This window comes from Hirundo rustica, chromosome 3, assembly GCF_015227805.2.
Source record: "Hirundo rustica isolate bHirRus1 chromosome 3, bHirRus1.pri.v3, whole genome shotgun sequence".
Classification (NCBI taxonomy): domain Eukaryota; kingdom Metazoa; phylum Chordata; class Aves; order Passeriformes; family Hirundinidae; genus Hirundo; species Hirundo rustica.
In genome coordinates, this window is record NC_053452.1 from 81,352,154 (window position 1) to 81,370,543 (window position 18,390).

At 37.1% G+C, this 18,390-nt stretch overlaps 1 protein-coding gene across 4 annotated transcripts in view; it reads left to right on the plus strand.

The window, feature by feature from the left end:
• The first annotated feature begins 260 nt into the window (after window positions 1-260).
• Window positions 261-18,390, plus strand: part of CEP162 (centrosomal protein 162) — a 46,557-nt gene continuing 28,427 nt past the window's right edge. For 2 of the 4 annotated variants that reach the window (XM_040059562.2, XM_040059561.2), the window contains exons 1-8: window positions 286-368; window positions 487-606; window positions 1,023-1,102; window positions 1,944-2,040; window positions 6,680-6,818; window positions 15,540-15,692; window positions 15,957-16,143; window positions 17,104-17,153. In XM_040059562.2, the coding sequence (XP_039915496.1) occupies window positions 586-606; window positions 1,023-1,102; window positions 1,944-2,040; window positions 6,680-6,818; window positions 15,540-15,692; window positions 15,957-16,143; window positions 17,104-17,153 (727 nt within the window). In that variant the 5' untranslated portion in view covers window positions 286-368; window positions 487-585. Of the gene's footprint in view, window positions 369-486; window positions 618-1,022; window positions 1,103-1,943; window positions 2,041-6,679; window positions 6,819-15,539; window positions 15,693-15,956; window positions 16,144-17,103; window positions 17,154-18,390 lie in introns of all 4 variants that reach the window. The other 2 variants (XM_040059564.2, XM_040059563.2) reach the window with 2 other exon arrangements.

Sequence of the window (18,390 nt, forward strand, 5' to 3'; positions counted from 1 at the left end):
TCCCGCGGCGGTGCGGGCAGAGCAGAGGGAAGCCGCCGGATTTGGCGGAATCACGTGGCGCGGTCCCCGCTGGCGGGCGGGACGGTGGCCGGGAGGGTTTCCCCGGCAACCGCGCCGCCGGCGAGCGGGGCGGCCGTGGCCGAGAGGGGCTCGGCGCGGTGCAGCTGCGCGCCCGGCGCCCGGGGCAGCGCTCGGCTCCGAGCCGCGTCCTCTTCCCTCCCCCGCTGCTCCCCGGGCCGCCCGTCGGGCCTCGGAGCCGAGCCCCGCCCGCCCGTGCCCGAGCCCCCGCGCTGCCGTGCGCCGGCCGTGCGTGTGCTCCAGGGAAAGCTGGAGGAGGAGGATCAGGTCCCGGCTGGGATGATTAAAAGGTTAGGTGTTCGGCTGTTTAAGCTTTCCTCCATCCCTCCATCCCCGTGGTTTAGCCATATCTTCTCAAAACTTCCGCTTTTTTTTTTTTTTTTTTTTTTTTTTTTCGCTGTGTTGTAGCGTGTATCCCAGCAAGTGCCGCCTTCGTTTTGTGCACAAAGTCATTTGTGAGTCGCCAGGTCTGAAGATAATGGCTGGAAAGTATATTTGCTACGGTTAATGGTTGCCTGTGATCTTCTGGTACCGAAATTGTAAACATGTTTTTTGTCCCTTAAGTTACATATTGTTAGCTTTTATAAAATATGTAATTACAAGGTAGGCAGAAGAAAGCCGTCATTCTCACGTAGGAAGAGGTATGGATAATATCAGAAGAATCACTGTTTTTCTGGCAAGGTTAGAATTAAATATTCCCCACTTGCTAAAGTAGCTGGCACAGTTAGTAAATTGCTAAAGCATCCTGCGTTTAACATCAACTGTTCTTTGATGTGAAAGTATAAAAGGATACTGGATTATGTGTGCCCTGAGAGGTAACATTCTTAATCTCCTTACCATGTTTTCAGAGATGTTGTCCAAATGCTTACATAAGGATATCGTGCTCGATTCAACGCCTGGGCAGTCTGCTATATAACTTTTTCTCTTTTTTTTAACTGCCAAAGTGTCGGGTGGTCTATGGATGGATAAGGAGTGAAAGCAGGAAACAGTTGTCACAACTCGCCTGTCAAAATCGATTTACTAGGTAGGTAACAGTCCTGTGTACTGAGTGGGCTCCATACTGGGAGAAGTTTTATTTAATGGTAAAAGTGCTTTTGCAAATGTTTGGCCCTTTTATGTTTACATCACACTTCTCATCCTGGAAGATGCTAGTGTGGTTTAATGCTGCCATACATATGCGGTTTTGAAGGCAGCCATATGTGTTGAGCAGTGTTACACAAAAACTTTGCAGCATTTTGGTTGTGGGGTATATTTTATACCTGAGAAGCTGACGCAGACTTAGGGGAAGGAGAAGGGGGCAAGTGTCACTGGCTTTCTGTGTCATGGCAGATCAAACCAAGTGCTATTCCCTAACCTTTAAAATATTTACATGTATTTATTGTTTACTAAATCCAAAGCATAGCAGAGATGATGAAACAAAACTAATGATGCCAGATGTCCTCAGTGTTGGCGAAGAAACATAGAAAGGAATTAAAAGCCCTTAAAATGGAAATATTACTGCCTTAGATTCTCATTTGATTATTATCAAAATGCGTAACTGTGGGTTGCTAAGAGAGTTGGCTTTTGAAGAAGAATGTAAAGATGCTGAAGGGAATCATATTTTATTTATCCCTCAAAGTTAAAATGCTGAAGGTGGTGTTTTGGAAATGAGTATTTTTCTTATAAGGAATTTGGGTGATCTAGGTATGTTTGCACTAATTGTCTCATTCAGTAAATAGTTTCGTAAGGGATGGCAGAATGTTGTTTGTCATCTCTCAAGTTTTAGATTGGGTTTTTTTTGCTTATAGCTCTATTCAAGCAAGTCATTAGGTCACATCAATTTCAGAATGCATTTAATTAACTTTTATTCAAACTTTGGTTTTTAGACTCAGTTGTTTGGAAGGCAAAATCCAGCTGCAAATTATGGCACATCGATTTTCAAAGGAAGAATTAGATGAACAGTTTGAGGAGTTTTTGAAAGAGGTATGTTTGAGGGCAAGATCACATCCCTATTCTCTAATAAAAAAATGGGGAAAATTGAGAATGGAAGAATATGAAATATAAGATTCAATTCTGCTTTTGTCACATAATTAACATAGCTGTTCTTTTGTATGGGTCTTTGCAAGGTCTTAATTGCTAAGCTAAGTTCATACTATTTTGCTGTATTGAAATCAAGTGAACAGTTTTGTGATTAAATAAATATTGTGAGATTGCCTGGTTGTATCTTCAGAAAGAGCCCTTGGTTCTTGATTTGTGTTTCAGTTTTATTGTTGGTGCTAGTTAGTACCAGAAGCTTCAAATTGATGTATATTTGAAAATGAGGTAAAAACTCTGCCTCTGTATAACCACATGCTACATTTTAAAAATTTCTTTATTTTTATGTGCAATGCTTACTCTCACTGAAATATTTTAGAAAATTCTTGTATAAAATGAAGCATGTCACAGTGATTAGAAAATTTGAATTCGATTCCTATAATTTCTCTTGGTGCTTCATGGTTTTGAGTACTGGCAAAATCATGCAAGTCTGTGGGTTCTGACTTCAGCCAAGAATTATCAGATGTGATCTAAATGCCCTGACTAGGTATGTTTTTTTCAATGCAGATAGACCTGTAATTTCAGACCTTGCCCTCTGGTCTGTCAGACACATGGCGTGGTAACCCTAAAACATAAATACTGCTACATAAAGCCTTTACTAGATTTTAATCCTGTATATAAGCATAACTAGTGATGGCAGAGAATATTTCTGGAGTCTCTGTTATATGTGATGTATGCTTGAAATTTTTTTTAAAGTAGAGACTATGTTACAATTTAATGACTTGTGAAAAGTAATTTCATTTAATGATGTAACTAAGCACTCTTGAACTCACTGAAATTATTGACGTTAGTAAAATTAGAAAACTAGTCTGCATTTCCTTCAAAATTCTTTACTTACTGTTGTTACAAAGGGAGTTGCTCTGGGGAAGAGAAAGGGGTTTTATTCTTGTTTTTGTTATGCACATCTGTCAAAACTCTGCATGTGATTGCTTCTAGTATTTTATTCCTCATTTGACATGCTCTTCTTCCTCCTCAGCTATTGCCCACATTGACAATGCTCATTAAAAAAAACCAAATCCAAATAATTACTGAATTATTCTAAGTGGCATTTGGAATGTCCCAGAGGATGTAACTTTAACAGCTCACGTCTTAAGTTTTTTTTATAATTTCAATCCAAAACTGTTTTCAAACTGCTAATCCAGTTATTAAAAATGTTCATTGTGTTTTTTGCCAGCTAGATACAGACCCTAATAACGATGTTATTTATTCTCTGTTATTTTGACCCATGCATCCTCTATGTCCTTCTCCTTGCTTTTCTTTTTTATAAAAAGTGTTTGGCCGTTTAATATTAGAAAGATGAGAAACTGATGTGCTCCATTTCTTTAAGTCACTCTGTAGGTGATGTTCGTGTTGAGAGTGTCACAGCAGGTGGGGAACAGTAAAATCTGTTTCTCAGTAGTTTGTGGAAGGCTTAATATTGTTTAAGCAAGTCTTTCAAAGAGGAAATGGAGTAGGATTTTTCTCTTTTAAATAACTCTTAACGAATCTATGTTTAGGGTGAGGCTGTGTATGTATGTTTGTGATTATACGAAGTTAAAAGAAAAGTGTATATACAGCTGGATGATGCAGGTCTAATATAAGGATTAAACTAAGTCTTTTGGCATGTACACTGAACTTTAAAAGCTATCAGGATTTTCTAGACTATTATCATTATACAGAAGGAAACACAAATGTGTAATAACAATGACTGCATGTAGGATAAATCCTTTAATGATTCCCTCTGCCTGATTATGCTTATTCCCAACTCCTTGCCAAGACAGCCTGTTGTCATCCATAATTCTTCCCTTAATCCTTCCTCCTCCACTGTCTGGGTTCCTGTGGTACATCCACTCCTCACCATCAGTATCTTGTTTTGGTGTGCTTCACCTGTTGTCAATTGGATTTCCCTTAAGCATCGTCTGTCATATTGGTTTTGCTCCAGGTTTTCAGTGCTTGCTGTGTTTGTTGTGATGTTCTCTTGGGATGTGCAATGTGAGGAAGTCTTTCTAATACACAGGGCTTCAATTAATTGAATTAATTGCCTTTTTTTGATGACCCAAAGCAGTGTCGTGAAAAAGCCGTTGTCTGCTTCTAGTATTTTCAGTTGACCTTTGTTCTATTTGATATTCATGGATACTTGAGAAGGAAGACTTTCAAAAGGAAAGGTTATACCATCTTCACTAGAATATCTGTAGAATAGTATCTGGAAGACAAACACCACACATTAAGCCATGTTTAAGAAACATTTTAAGTTTTTATTAAAAGATCAAACAGATAAATTCATGAAACCAGTATTTTTCAGTCAAACAAGTCTACTCTAAAATATGCTTTTATTACACAATAATATGTTAATTAGGACAACTGGTCATGAAAGTCTGAGTGTTTTAGATCAAATTCTGTATTACCTATCTTTTTAAAGTTCTTTCACATGCAAAGGATGTGGTAAGCTGATGATGTGCCATGTAGTTGTTCTACTTCTTAAAACTCTCTCTTCTTGCTTTTATTTATGTTGAGATTGAACAACTGGCACTTTTTGTGTGTCTGTATGTCTATGTTCCTGAAGGGCTGAGAGGCTGTCTTATGGAGGAGGGGAAGGAAGTCATTGGTGCCACTTACTGGTGCTGAGAAGTCATTGAGTCCGAAAAGTTGATTGATGATTGATGAATCGACTTTTTTTTCAAAGGAATGAAAAAAATCTGGAAGTTTTGCTGTTGAGACAACTGACATGTTGGGAAAAATGCACCAGTATTTTTGTGTCAGCATTGCTTTCCCAGCTGCTGCAGCTTTACTGTCTGCAGTTGACAAGATGGCTGGACATGGAAAGTTTCCAGAACTGGAGCACCACCTGTGGAAGTTGCAGGTTCTTTAGTTACAATCCACTAAGGAGTATGAGCATCACTGAAGTTCTGTTTGCAGATCAGAGGATACTGTTGGTTGTAAAAGAAAGAGCAAGTGATAACAGAGCTTGCATCAAGCAACTGTCAGTGCTTCCAGCTAGCAGGACGCAGTCTGACCTTTGGGGACAATGGCACTAGTCCTTGTCTTCTGACTAGTGTCAGGAAATTGTAATTTATTGGATATTTGTTAGAAATCTAAAGCTGTTTTTTTCTATGTTACAGAGCCAGTTTAGAGAAATTGCAATACATCCTCTTGTCTAGCAGTTTCATAATTTATTAAAATTGTGTTTTATTTAAGCCCAAGGCTCAGAGCACTTCTTTCTTTCTGAGATATGACAGGCATTTAGTTTTCTCCGGTGAAATTGAAAGTTTTAAAGATGTTCTTTATCAGAGATACTAGTAAGAATATTTTATTATAATTATTTTTTCTTAAATTTTAATTTTATATAATTGGCATTTGATTTTTGAATGGTCTTGTTAAGCCCAGAGAAGTTGAAGTTTTAGTCATATAGTAAAGGTAGGCTTTTATGGCAGTATTTTTAATGTAATAGGGGGCAGTGGATTGCAGAAGCTTGTTTTAATAAAGCATACCCTTGTGTTTTACATCTTAAGTATTCACAATCCTGTTGCCTCTAATATTGGGTTTATTTATCACGTTTTCCTATTTGTGACTATTACAAAAGTGAAGCTTTTGAATTTTCCCAAGTGATTCATTTCATACGTGAATTCTTTGTTTCTTACCATTTACAGTTTTTGCTAACTCTGTGCACCGTGTTCTTTAAGACACTTTAGGACAATTGGTTTTAACAGTTGTAGCTAAAAATTTAAATAAAAACTATTCCATTGCCCTTAACCCCAGTTTGCTGCATAAAGAATATGTAGAACATAAGGTTGCAGTAGTTGCAGTTTAATGAATATTTCCTTGATTAATGTGTGGATAGCTGTTTGTGACTCTGAACTTGCTGTAGGTCACAAAGAGCTTTATTAAAGGAAAAGAGCAGAGCTTAGTTTTCTTTCTCTTCCTGTTACTTTCCAGTAATTTAAATTCATATGGTGTCCATACTCAGATTTTTTTTTTTCCATTGATTTAAGCCATCAGTCAAAATCAGCATGGATGACTAGTACATATGGAAGTTTAATACACAGTTGGGTAGGAATGGTTCTGCCATTTCTACTATATTCCATGAATACAAACTATAAAATTAGTTTATGTAATCTGATTTGCTGGCAGCTAGAATGTTGCTAGTGCACATTTCTTTTTAGAATATTAATAATGGTGTACAAAGCAAGGACAAGGCAAGATTGTTTGTGCTCTACTTCATTATCTTCAGGGATGTAGTTAGAGTTTTGGTTCTTCTATATCTCAACCAGGTGAAAAAGAGATGATTATGCTTTTCGTTTGAACATACATTCGCTAAAGCAGTCAACTTTTAATATATCCAAATTCTGGCAACGAGATTATTAAAATGTGCAGTATTATACCACATGAGTATAGTTATTTTTTTCCTAATCAGTTTTGTCATACATATACAAAAAAGACAAACAGCAGGGAGAAATGAGAGGCATCTGGGCTCGGAAGTCCAGAATTGAGTGGCTGAAAAAAACATAAAGAGTGTAAAAGCTGTCTTTAATCTTGTATGCAATTGATTCAGTCTCTTTCAGATGATTCACTTGGAAATTCAAAGAAAAAGTCCAGCATTCTTGAGAAATTGGGACAGCCCAGGAAAAGAGAAAAGAAGAAAAAGGATTCGGTGCCGTGGTGGTTATCTGAGGAAGATTCAGATGATGGTGGTAAATTTACAGTTTTGCAATGTTTTGGCCACAGGGGGTCAGGCTAGTTCTTTCTCATTCTGCGTGTTAGGCCTGGTTTCAGATTAAGCTGATGCCACTCAATGGTTTAGAATGTTACAGTGCAGGTTTGTAAAGCATGAAGGTCAAATAGAATTGTATTTTTTAACAGTTCATATTCATGCTGTCTGCTGGGTTTTTTTCTGTAGCTTTTGAGTTAATGAAACTTTTAAAAAAATAAACACATTATAAGTAGTAAAATAATTAGAAAATACCGTTTACAAATTCTGCAGAAATATTGGTGTGTGTGTTTTGTAGCCAACTGTTCTTTATACTGACTTTTTATAGCTTTCTGTTTTCAAAACTGTCGTGGAAAAAGACCAATTTGTATAAACATATGCTGACTGCAACATTTGTAGTAGGTTGGAAAAGCACAGAAAAGGTTTTCAACGCCAGCTGAATCCAAGATGTATGTCTTTAGTATTCTCAACATTTCCCTTGCCAAGAACCATGGCCCAAGGTGAAATGGGCTGTGATGACGTGATTGCTGATTCAGTGTTGACATGGTCACATAGTTCTGGAAGAAAATATATAATTGCTTGCAAGCTTTCCACCTCTATTTTTTAAATTTCTACATTGTCTTCTTGCTGGGTAGTAGAGCCTATGGGTAATGAGTTTCCACAGGGTGACTGCCTCTTCTTGCAGTAGCTGGTAGTTTCTTAATTTTCAAGATTCATATTAATTGCAAGTGGACCTTAACAGAAAAATACAAAAATCAATTTTTCATCTGGCATAGTTAAAATACTGCTAGTAGTCTCAGATATTAAGACTAGCTGTATCCTGTCAGTGTTGTCTTAGTGAGTGAGTCAAATCCTAGTCAGCAGTTGTGCCGTTTAGGCATAATCCTAATAGGTGGATTTCTTATCTGTCTGTGGCCTTTTAAGATGCTATGCAAAACTCAGATGGATATGAGAAAGTTCTTTTCAGGTGGTTGTGAGATATGATTTCCTTACAGCTTTTCAAATAATGTAAGCATGGAGTGTTCTTGCTGGGCAATGTGAGAATTAAGAGGTTAGCATGACCTAATTTTTCTACATACTATCAAAGAAAATTTTTGGATGACTTTAGAAGTTCAGCATGTTTCCAAGGTTTTTCTGAGAATCTTGAGGCAACACAGCTTTGATACTTATTATGGAAGAAAACACACTGGAATAGGTTCCTAAAGGGCAGGGTGATTACAAGTTTTAGAGAACAATGCTTTTGTGGATTAAGTAAAATTTAAAACAGAATTACAAGAAACAATGTGATTATATCGAGATGTTCCATCCAAATGATTTCCACCACTGTCATTTTTAAAATTAAGAGTATCTTATCAGCTGTGCAGGTTAACTAGTGGTAAAGCTATTAGAACCGAAACAAACTTGATCTACAATTTACTGATGTATGAAATATCTGGTAAACTTTTCAAGGTCTCTCTTAAGAAAAGCTTCTCATTTAACAGAGAAACATTTGAAAGGTGAGCCTATGCAGTTTTGCCAGTATGGAATCAATTTACATGCAAAAGAGGCTGGCCTGTTCATACTGTTGATGAGGGGCTGTTTTTGGGGGTTTTTCTGGAGGGAGTTGAAAGTAATCTATGTGTAATACATTTTGACTCTAAGATCCAACATCTTGGTGGCTGGGCATAACAAAACTGAGAATATAGGAGTGTACGCCAAATGTGCCAGATCTGTGCACAGAATTCTTCCCTGAGCATCATTTTTGCCAGGCAGATTACTAGTTTTATTTCATTTACTGCTCTGTCACCACTCTGTGTAGAATACCATGCTCATGGAACATATGCAATATAAGCCGTACTCCACCTTCTGCTTTAATATTGCCAAGAAGAGTGGGCCTTAATTCTTACCAGAGGACTTTCCTTTCTGTCTTGGCAAGAAGGTGGTAACTCCATGACCTGAAGTGGATCTCTTGGTTATGTCATCCCGTGAGGAAAGGGTTATATTTGTCACACTGGACACTTGCAGATGGTAGCAGTTGCAAAATGTGTGCTGTGATGAATACCTTTCTGCAAGGTGGGCTCTAGTTGTAAGGCAATAGGGTCAAAAGAGAGCCATTTGCAGAGACCGCCTTGGCCGTCTTTGGGATAAATTGAGTTTTCCTCTGCAGTTTTATGTGGCTATAATTTTAGTTCATGTAGATGTGTTTGAGGTGTTATAAAATGACAGGTGGGATAGATAGGCTTCCAGACGTGCTCATGTTTTCCTCTGTGTATCTCTCTGTCTTGTGTGCTTCCAAGTACTTTGTCAAATACCATTTTGCCACGTCTAATATTCTCAGCATGTGTGTGTTGTGCAGTGTGTTGCTCAGGCCTCTTAAAAGTGGATGATGGCACAGCAGCATTGCAATGTAAGTTACTGCCCTGGATGACTGAAAAGATGATGATTTAGGCTTGTAATTCTTTGTAAGGTTATATGTAAATGTCCCCTAAGTAGCAAAATAATTTCCTGTGGGAGAAAATAATAACCCTGCTGTGATGCTAACAAACATGAAAATAAGATGAATTTAATTTCTGGAAAGTGTCATGTCAGCAAGCTTCAAAATTTTGTGGAGATCCTTGTGTGTCATTCTAGGCTTGAACCTTCATGTTGGGTGCAGATAGGTCATAATCAATAGACTGTCAGCTGATAGGATTAGTATTTTTTAAGTTGTTTTATCATCATGAATTAAACTTACATAAATGCATAAATCTTACCTTCACCCACAGTGTGGCACTGCATTCATTACAAATGAGTGCTCCATCTGTGTAAGTTGATGTCTTTGAGTGTGACTATATAAAGTTATCTGAAGAAAGCCTGGATAACTAGCTTCTGTAATACACCAAGCTGACATGCTGCTTGCAGTTTGAGGTTTTGATTTTGAGTTACTTCATTATCTGTATCGTGCTTTCTTAAAAGACAAAGAGAAGAAGATGAAATATGTGCTCTACACTTATTTGTTGTCCATTCATTTTTTTTCCCCAAGGCATCAAATAGGTAGAGAGTTAAACTAATAGTCTGCTTCGCTGAGAAGTATGAAGTACATTTTAAAATAATTCCAATAGTTATTCTATGCATGTTTAAACTATTTGTTCTTCAGCTTTAAACAAATGTGCAAATTATGATTCAAGACACTGTCTCCTATATTGGACAGGTTAGACACCTAGGTAATATCCTTTCTACTTACTTTTGTCATTTAAATTATTAAAAAAAATTGGATACTAAGAATTCCTGTCTTGTTTTGCTTGCATGTCTGTTCCTGTTGCTTGTCTTTTCAAGATGTTCCAATAAAATTTGTTCAAGTGAGAAAAGAGAAGAAACTGACAGAAAGCCATGCCAAAGTAGTGGAAAATACTGAACAAAAGAGTCCCCATTCAGATTCCCAGTCTGGTATTTGATTAAATATGTTTTGATATATTTAGTCAGTATCAACCTTGTTTTTCTAGTCTGTTTCCTGTAGAAAATCCTTAGCAAACTCTCCATTTGACCAAGCTGCCACATACTTCTTTTATCATTTTCAGAAGAAACTAATAATTGTTTGAACTTTTGCTCAATTGTTGTAGTATCATATATCACTACATATAGTGATGTAGTAGGACAGACAGTATTGAATGTCAGCCTGGGGAAAGGGGGAAATAACTTCGAAAATCTGAACAAAAAGCTCTCACCTGTACTAAGCACATGTTTAGTAACTAGAAAGTCTCTTACACTTTCTCCATTTCATACCTGAGAAATATTAATATTCATTGTTCTACTTGTTTAATTTCAAAAGCAGCAGTCACATAAGCATTTTACTTATTTTCTATTGATGTGGTTCTTTTCCCTTTGCTGATGACTTTGCTTTGTGCAGGCTTCCCCTGGAATGGAAACAGCAGTTGGTATAAACAAAAAACTTAAATTGTTTAATATGCAGGATTATTTTAGTCAGTGTAACTTTAAATTCAGCATTTTATGTGAGTCATTTTATGTTATCTGAAAAGAAACTCCAACGACTAAGTAGGAATTAAAAGCATTGATCCATTAAATACTTCTGTATAAAAGACAGTAACAATTAACTTGTCCTGATTTAAGCATGGCTTTGGTGTTAAATTCAAGCAGATCAGTAATATTTCGGAGAGCCATGACAATGAAATATTTGGCACTTGGTCTTTGGATCATGTTGTAGACTAGTTTGGATCTAGTTAGCAGACTATAGAACATCTCCCTGTGTTAGTTTTCTTGAGTGTATATGCAGCTCTAGAAAATGTATGTAAATGTTTTCATAAGCCTCATTTGCATTGAATGGCTGGAAAGCATCTCAGTCTGGGAAATAAATGCTTTAATTGACTTTTCAAATTAGGATTAATGTTTGAAATATGAGCAATAGGAGGACCTCTGTAGTTATTTCAAATTACTGTTTTAAAAGGTATCGGGTGTTCACATTATTTATAATAGGTGGTGTGCTGTTAACACTTCCAGTTTCCCAGTAGATGTGGGAGAATATAGATCTAGAGAAGTAGTGCCTTGCTACTGAACTTACACAGGAAATAAAGGACCTATGCATTGTATCAGAGTGGATTTTTATCAGAATGGATCCACTGGATCTTGGATGTTTGAGCTGTGTTAAGTTCTGGTCACATCCCTATACTCCTGTTCTAAATAGCAGAAGTATTTGGTTCCTTGTCCTAGACTACTCTCTCTTCTGTCAAGGTCAACTCAAAAGACCCATAAGTAAGAGTTTCATCTGAATTAGTCAGTTTTGAAGTCTCTTCCACCGTGACAATTTCCACCTGGCAAAATCTATCACAGACCATCTGGCTGAGGTATATAAAGGCTGTAGTGGAGCTGTCATGTAGGAGTCCAGGGGAGGCCACTAAGATGGTTAGAGAGGTGGAGGACCTCTTGTATGAGGAAAGGCTGAGAGAATCAGGTTTGTTAAGCCTAGAAATGAGACTTCAGGGTGGCCTAACTGTGCCCTAGCAGTACATGAAGGGAGCCTGCAGGAAATAAGGAGCCTTTGGACAAGAGCGTGTAGTGACAGGACAAGGGGGAATAGTATCACACTGAAAGAGAGTAGGTTTAGATTAGGTATTAGGAGGAGGTTCTTTGCTATGAGGGTGGTGAGGCACTGAAAAGGTTGCTCAGAGAAGCTGTGGATGCCCCATGCCTGGGAGTGTTCAAGGCCAGATTGGATGGCGCTCTGTGGAATCTGGTCTAGTGAAAGGTGTCCCTGCCCATGGAATGGGCATTGGAACTGGATGGTCTTTGATGTCCCTTCCAACCTAAACCATTCTATGGTTCTTCGATCATGAGAGCAATTTTCAGCATAGGTGCTGTTGCCTAAAAACTTAATTCTGCTAATGTAAATGGAAGGTGTTTGTTGTATTTGCTGCTGAGCAAGTCCCCACAAGGGTTTGAGCAAACAAATGCAGTTCTTACATCTGGCAGTGATAAAGACAGTAGTAATTCATGTACCTATGTTTTCCTGCTTTTCTTTGAACCAGTCTAGATGCTTTCTTTCAAATCTCATAGTAAAAACCTGTTGAGGTAGTTTTACTGGTTTTCTTTTTTTTTCTTTTTCAGGTCATTTATTGAGTTCCTAGAACAATGTAATTGAATACAAAGTATACATGGATCAATAATGTTTTTAAAATAAAATTTTAAAAAAAAAGGATGGAGAAGAATAGTTTTATTTCCAGAATTTATAAGTATTAACTTTAGTTTTTAATTATAGGTAGAAAATTAGAGGCAATTCAGTATACAAGAAATTGAACTGTATTACTTTTTTCAGAAGTAATTTCAGTTTGAAGTCTCACATCTCATTCTTCTCTTTATTCCCTGTCCACTGTGCATTAAAATTATAATGTTTATGTACACTTAGAAGTAGTTCCCTCTAAATCTTCCAGTGCATCTTGCAGCAAGGCTTTGTCTAAATCCAAAATGTTGGAAAAATTTCATAAGGACAAGAAAGATTCGTCCTTAAACAAAGAAGAAGGAGCCCTTTCTTCTGAGAGTCCAGACCATTCTGAGGGTAACAAATTTACTGTATTTTATATAGTATTAAAAGGGTAAAATGGCTCAATTCTGACAGACTTGGTCAGATTAGGAAAAAAGAAGATACTTTTTGAAGTAGGTGTTTGTCATTATCAGTTTGAGTTCTTTGTATTTGTATTTTTAAATATTTCTCTATAAGTGTGGTAGTTAGACATTTTGTTCAAAGTGAGACTCAGGTTCTTATTTTAATTAATTTCAAGTGGCTGTACTTTAAAAAAGAATATCATCTATCATTAGCCTTACAAAATGTTGCATATAAACATACAGGCAGCAAAATCTTTGGCATTCAAAATAACTATTTAAAAAGCTTTTAAGAGAAGTAACAAATACCCACTCCACAAAAACAAATAGCTCTTGCTAGCCTCACTGAAATCCGTGGGATTGTTCAAACAGCCAAAAACACAATGACGAGACTTTTAAATCCATATGAGTTGATATTTTCTCCAAGTTTGCTAGGCTTGTCAGAGTTCAGATTGTGTAGGGAGAGATAAAACAAACATTCTTGCCTTCACTAGCAATGGCGGATGTGTCTGGGTGTTGAGAGTAGCTAAGCTGCAAACTTCAATGGCTGCAGAAGCAGTATTTGATTTTCAGATTATTATGGAAGGTGCTTTTTAAAAAAACTCTGATTTGACTCAAACCCTGACTAGCAAAATATTTTAAAATTATTAGATAGCTTACATAAACCCCGTGAAGCCTTCAAGATCAATGTACATCTGCTGAGAAATTTCCCTGGATATGAGATGGTTTAAATAAAAAACCACAGGAAAATGTTTTCTTTAAACTTTTGTTCTATTAAGCATTCTAATTATTTTTTTTTACTGTTGTATAATCCCTTCTCCTTTCTTGGAAATCTCTACATAGGAGGTCAGTTGCAGTTAGCATTTGATTCTGCTAATACATTCTCATTCAGAAATAGGGTGTTGGAGGTCTGATGAGATTATGGGAAATCTAAAGCTCTGCAAAAAACTTGTGACCCAGCTGCAACCAGACTCCTATTTACTGTCTTGATAACTAGAATAGAGTGCCATCTGAGTAAATGACTTTAAATTACTGCACTCGCCTACCGGAGAAATGGGTTATTTGTAGGTTTTTTACTTCTGTTCAGCACTTTGAGCTTTCCATTTTCTACTTTGCAATGTAGCAATATGTATTTATTTTGGCATTAACTGTTCTATACATGTGAAGCTTGACCTTTAGACAATGTCTCTGACATTTATTTGTTGTATGCAAGTCAAGTCAGTCAGAGCTCTATATTGAGGACAGAGCTGAGGTTAGATACAGGAATGTGGCTTTCCAAGATGTGGAATCTCATGCACCTAGCATCTGAATAAGACATGCAAGGGGATTGTGTCATTAAAATCAAGAAAATAAACCTATTCTACTTTTTTAAAAGGAGGCTCTTATGACCAGAATGAACATGCGGAGGGCATGTAGGGCATTTCCCTAGTAGGGAGGGAAAAGGTATTGAGACTCCTACTTTCCCACTTTCCCTCACCCTAAGTACATTTTCAGTACCAAAGGGAGAGGATTCTCCATTGTCATGATATAGGCAAGTATGACATTTTTAAGTGGGACTTGTATGGGCCCGTGTAGAGAACAGAGGAAGATCCCGGAGCTGAAGCACTTGGTCAGCACATGGAGGACTGACTTAGTGGTTTTGATGTATGGATCTCCTCCAGTCTCCTGCAGCAGGAAATGAGCTGTTGTCAGTGTCTTCACCCTTCCTGGTATGTTCAGTACAAGGACACAGCTACAGTCTCAACATCATTTGACCAGGCAGAACAAAAAATTCTGAGTGTTACCAACTGACAATTCATGTCAGAAAAGATGAACGTTATTTCTGTTCCCTTCTGTGAGAACTGTTAAATAATTTCATGTGTCATTCAATAAAATGCATAAGCAGCTTTTCTCCTATCCTTTCTCCAACGAGAACTTTATTAGAATCTAAGTATAAATATGTGTGCTTTGTAGGCAGGGAGAAGGGAGTTTTGGAACTAGGAATGTCCTGCAACGTCTGGCTTTTAGTATTCCACAAGGAAGTAGATACAGCAGCATTCTGCCTGAGAGCCAGCATAAACTTGTTAAGGTGATGTTGAACCCTCAGAAAAGTGAAACTACAATTAGGGGAGCAACTACAAGTTGTAGTTGCATAAATATATAGAACGGGAGAATTGAGTGTTCATCAGTCACTTTTGAGAGACTATTTTCCTTATAGCCTTTAAGCAACAAATGAAATGTAGCTACTAAGCCAATGGCTTAGCAAGTTTAAAAAATCTGTGGTGATCTGAGGTAGTAGATCAAATAAAATGAGCTGGGTTTTAAGAAAGAAATGTCAGTTTCTGGATAGGGTCTGTGTGTGAGATTGTCTTTCATGAATAATGTGACGATAACTCAGTTTTTGCATTTGACTCATGCTGAACTTTAGGTATGCATGCAAAGGATAGGAAGGTAATGTTTATAATAGCCTAATTAATTAAACAAGATTTACATATAGAATCAGTGGAAATTAGGTGAATGTGACTTGTGAGATGGCATATCTTTGCAATTGCAATGTGAGACTAAAACTGGTGGTTCTGGAAGGAGACTAGAAGACTGATGTGTCATACAAATAGCTTTTAGATGGTAGTCAAGAATATTGCAACGTTTTTCTTAGGAATGCTTGAAGGCAATGGAAACTTCGTCAAGATGCAGGACACTTTACAGCCTGTGGGAGAAAGTCATGAAAATATGGATGTCGAAAGGATGCAGCTTCAGAATCGTCATGGAGATGCTGTCTCTTTGAGTAGAGACAGCCTGGAAACAAATGGTGAGAACTGAGGGCTCAACCATTTCATCGAGTTAAGTAGATCTAAATAAGTTACTATTAAAAGCAGTTTACCTTAATTCATTTCAAGATGAAATCCTTCACTTCTGTCAGCTGTGTTGTGAACTGAAGTCTCTTAGTACTAGTTTGTGATGATTTGATACCACTAATATTTTTTCAGCCTGTCTGTAGTTGTTGTTAGCTATTATGAATAGGCTGTGTGGACATACCGCACAGACACAGTTTATTCTCTTTTTTGAACTTTAGATTCAGTTTTAGCTTCTGGGCCCAATCAAAGTATCACGGGAGTTGGATTGGATACCTTGGAAGAACAAGAGGAAAAAGAGATCTTCTTTGCCAAGCTTGAACAAGAAGCTTCCTCTACTATTGATTATTCAAGATTAAATAAAGAGCTGGATTCCAATGATTCTGTCATACTAGCACCATTTGTACGGTAACTTAGAGGGAAGAAAAGGGTTGACTGTATTAGTGGGCACATGTATGGCCACTGAGATTTTGTTGGATGATATTCTGTATATGATTTTTTTTGTTTATAGTGGTTTGGCTTTTTTTATTCAAGACAAGGACAGAAATGAGCTTAATAGATAAAAGTGGGAGCATGACTTAGTGATGAGTGGATGTAGTTCCACAGTCTTGTGCATAACTCCATAGTAACAACTCAACATTCCTAATCGTAAGGAATAACTAAATGAGGAGGTAACAACTGATAATAACAAGGAAATTAATCAGGAAAGATTCTGTGTCCCTTTAGACATGATATTACAAATTAATATAGAGGAAAGATACTTAATCTTCATAGTCTAGGGCAACCCCCCCTATTTATAATCAGTTACATGAAAATAAGTTCAAACATCTGTGAGAGAAATGGATGAAGGGGAAGTTCAGTCTGCTGTTGCTGAAAATGCAAAGTTCAGAGGCAACTTCTGATATGAAAACAGCTGGAGGGGCAGAATTTTGGGGAGTTCTAGACAGGGACAAAACTTCAGTTTTATGGGAAAAGGGGAAAGAAAGGAGAGGTAAGTGGTTTTTTAAATTGATTTTGTTAATCCAGAATGACAGGGTCAGAACAGGAGGCAAATCTTTAAAAATAAAAATAATAAATAAAAAGTGATAAAAATATTTTTGAGAAGTTAATGTAGATGTTGAAGAGCATGCAGAAAGGGAGTGGTTTTAAGAATTTGAGAATTTTAGCTGGGAAATACTTTATGTTAATAATTGCTCACACTTTACTGCTTTTCTTACCTTTGATTTGATTTGCTTTGATTTGTTGGACAAATTACAACTTTTTCTTTTATTACTAATTGTAAGAAGTATCAGAGTGTAGAGTTCCAAGAAAAAAGGTATATTTATTTGCTGTCCAGAAAGAGAGTAGAATTTTCATTTTATTTCTCAGAAATGAAAATGCTGAAAGAGAAGAAGAACCTGCACATGAAGGGAAATCTGGTAATACAATCTTTTATTTTACCTGTAGTTCTTACATCAGCCTTTTAGGCTGTCCTTGCATTATGACTGTGCAGCTGTTATTCATTCAGAGGGGTTAAGGGGTTTACTTTTGCTTCTGTACTTTTGCTTTTCTGAAGTGGATTTTTAATCTATTGTAAACCAAAACACACCAAAAAAAAAAAAAAAAGGAAAGGAAAAAAAAAATACTAAAAACCCTGCGTCAATCATAGACATAAAAACCCCAAACCTCTGATGTTGAAATTTTGATTTGATGCTTGATTTACTCCGGTGCCTTAACTGTCATCTGTATTTTCCTGCCATCTTCTCATGCCTCAGTTTAATCTTTATAATCTGCAGTTTAATCTCTATAATCTACTCTTACCTGATTTTCCTCCCCAAATTTGCATGCTACTTTTCTTGCTTCTTTGTCTTTCACTTGTCATGTCCCTTCATGCTTCATTGCTGCCACATGATAGATTGTATTATTGTAATTTAATGGATTGTAATTTTCAAATTTATATATTTGGCTGAACTTTTGAGAGGTCGTGTTGTCAGGCTGGAATTTCCCAAGCATAAGGAGAATGTATTTGTAAACCATAAACACATAATGAACACATTATGAACCAGTGTATTGCAAGGGTTCTAGGTTTAAGTGTTACAGATAATGCAGGTGCTGGAGCCTGTAACCACAGGAGCTGAGTGGGAGAGATGCAGCAAAAGAAAACTGAAACTTGTAAAAGGATCTAGGTGACTGAAGGAAAAGCCTTTGGCTTGCTTGTGAAGTTCATTCTCTGATACACTTGGTTTTAAATAGTGCTTACTCTTGAGAGTGGCTTTTGGCCCACCAAAGCAGGTCATAAGATGCCAAATTACCGATTCTGAGCCTCAAAACTGCTGGAGTTGTCAAAGTAAATGTACAGAGTACTTTATCTACGGGATTGAAATTACATCATTTCATCCCTAAGTGAGAGAGAGTAATTGAATAAAAGGGATCAGTTGAAGTACACCTCGAGGAGACAAAGCATATCTGATCACAAGGCAAGCTTCCTTTGAATCTAGAGATATTATGTGTGACTTTCACTGTAGTTTTAGTACCACACTCAGTTTTGGACACTGTGTTGCCCCTACAAAAGGAGTAGCACTAACAGTAGCTGTTCTTATACTAGGCATTGGGGAAAAGAAAATACCTGTCTCTTACTGCTTTATCTTCCTTGAGTATTCATTATATTTGATGTTT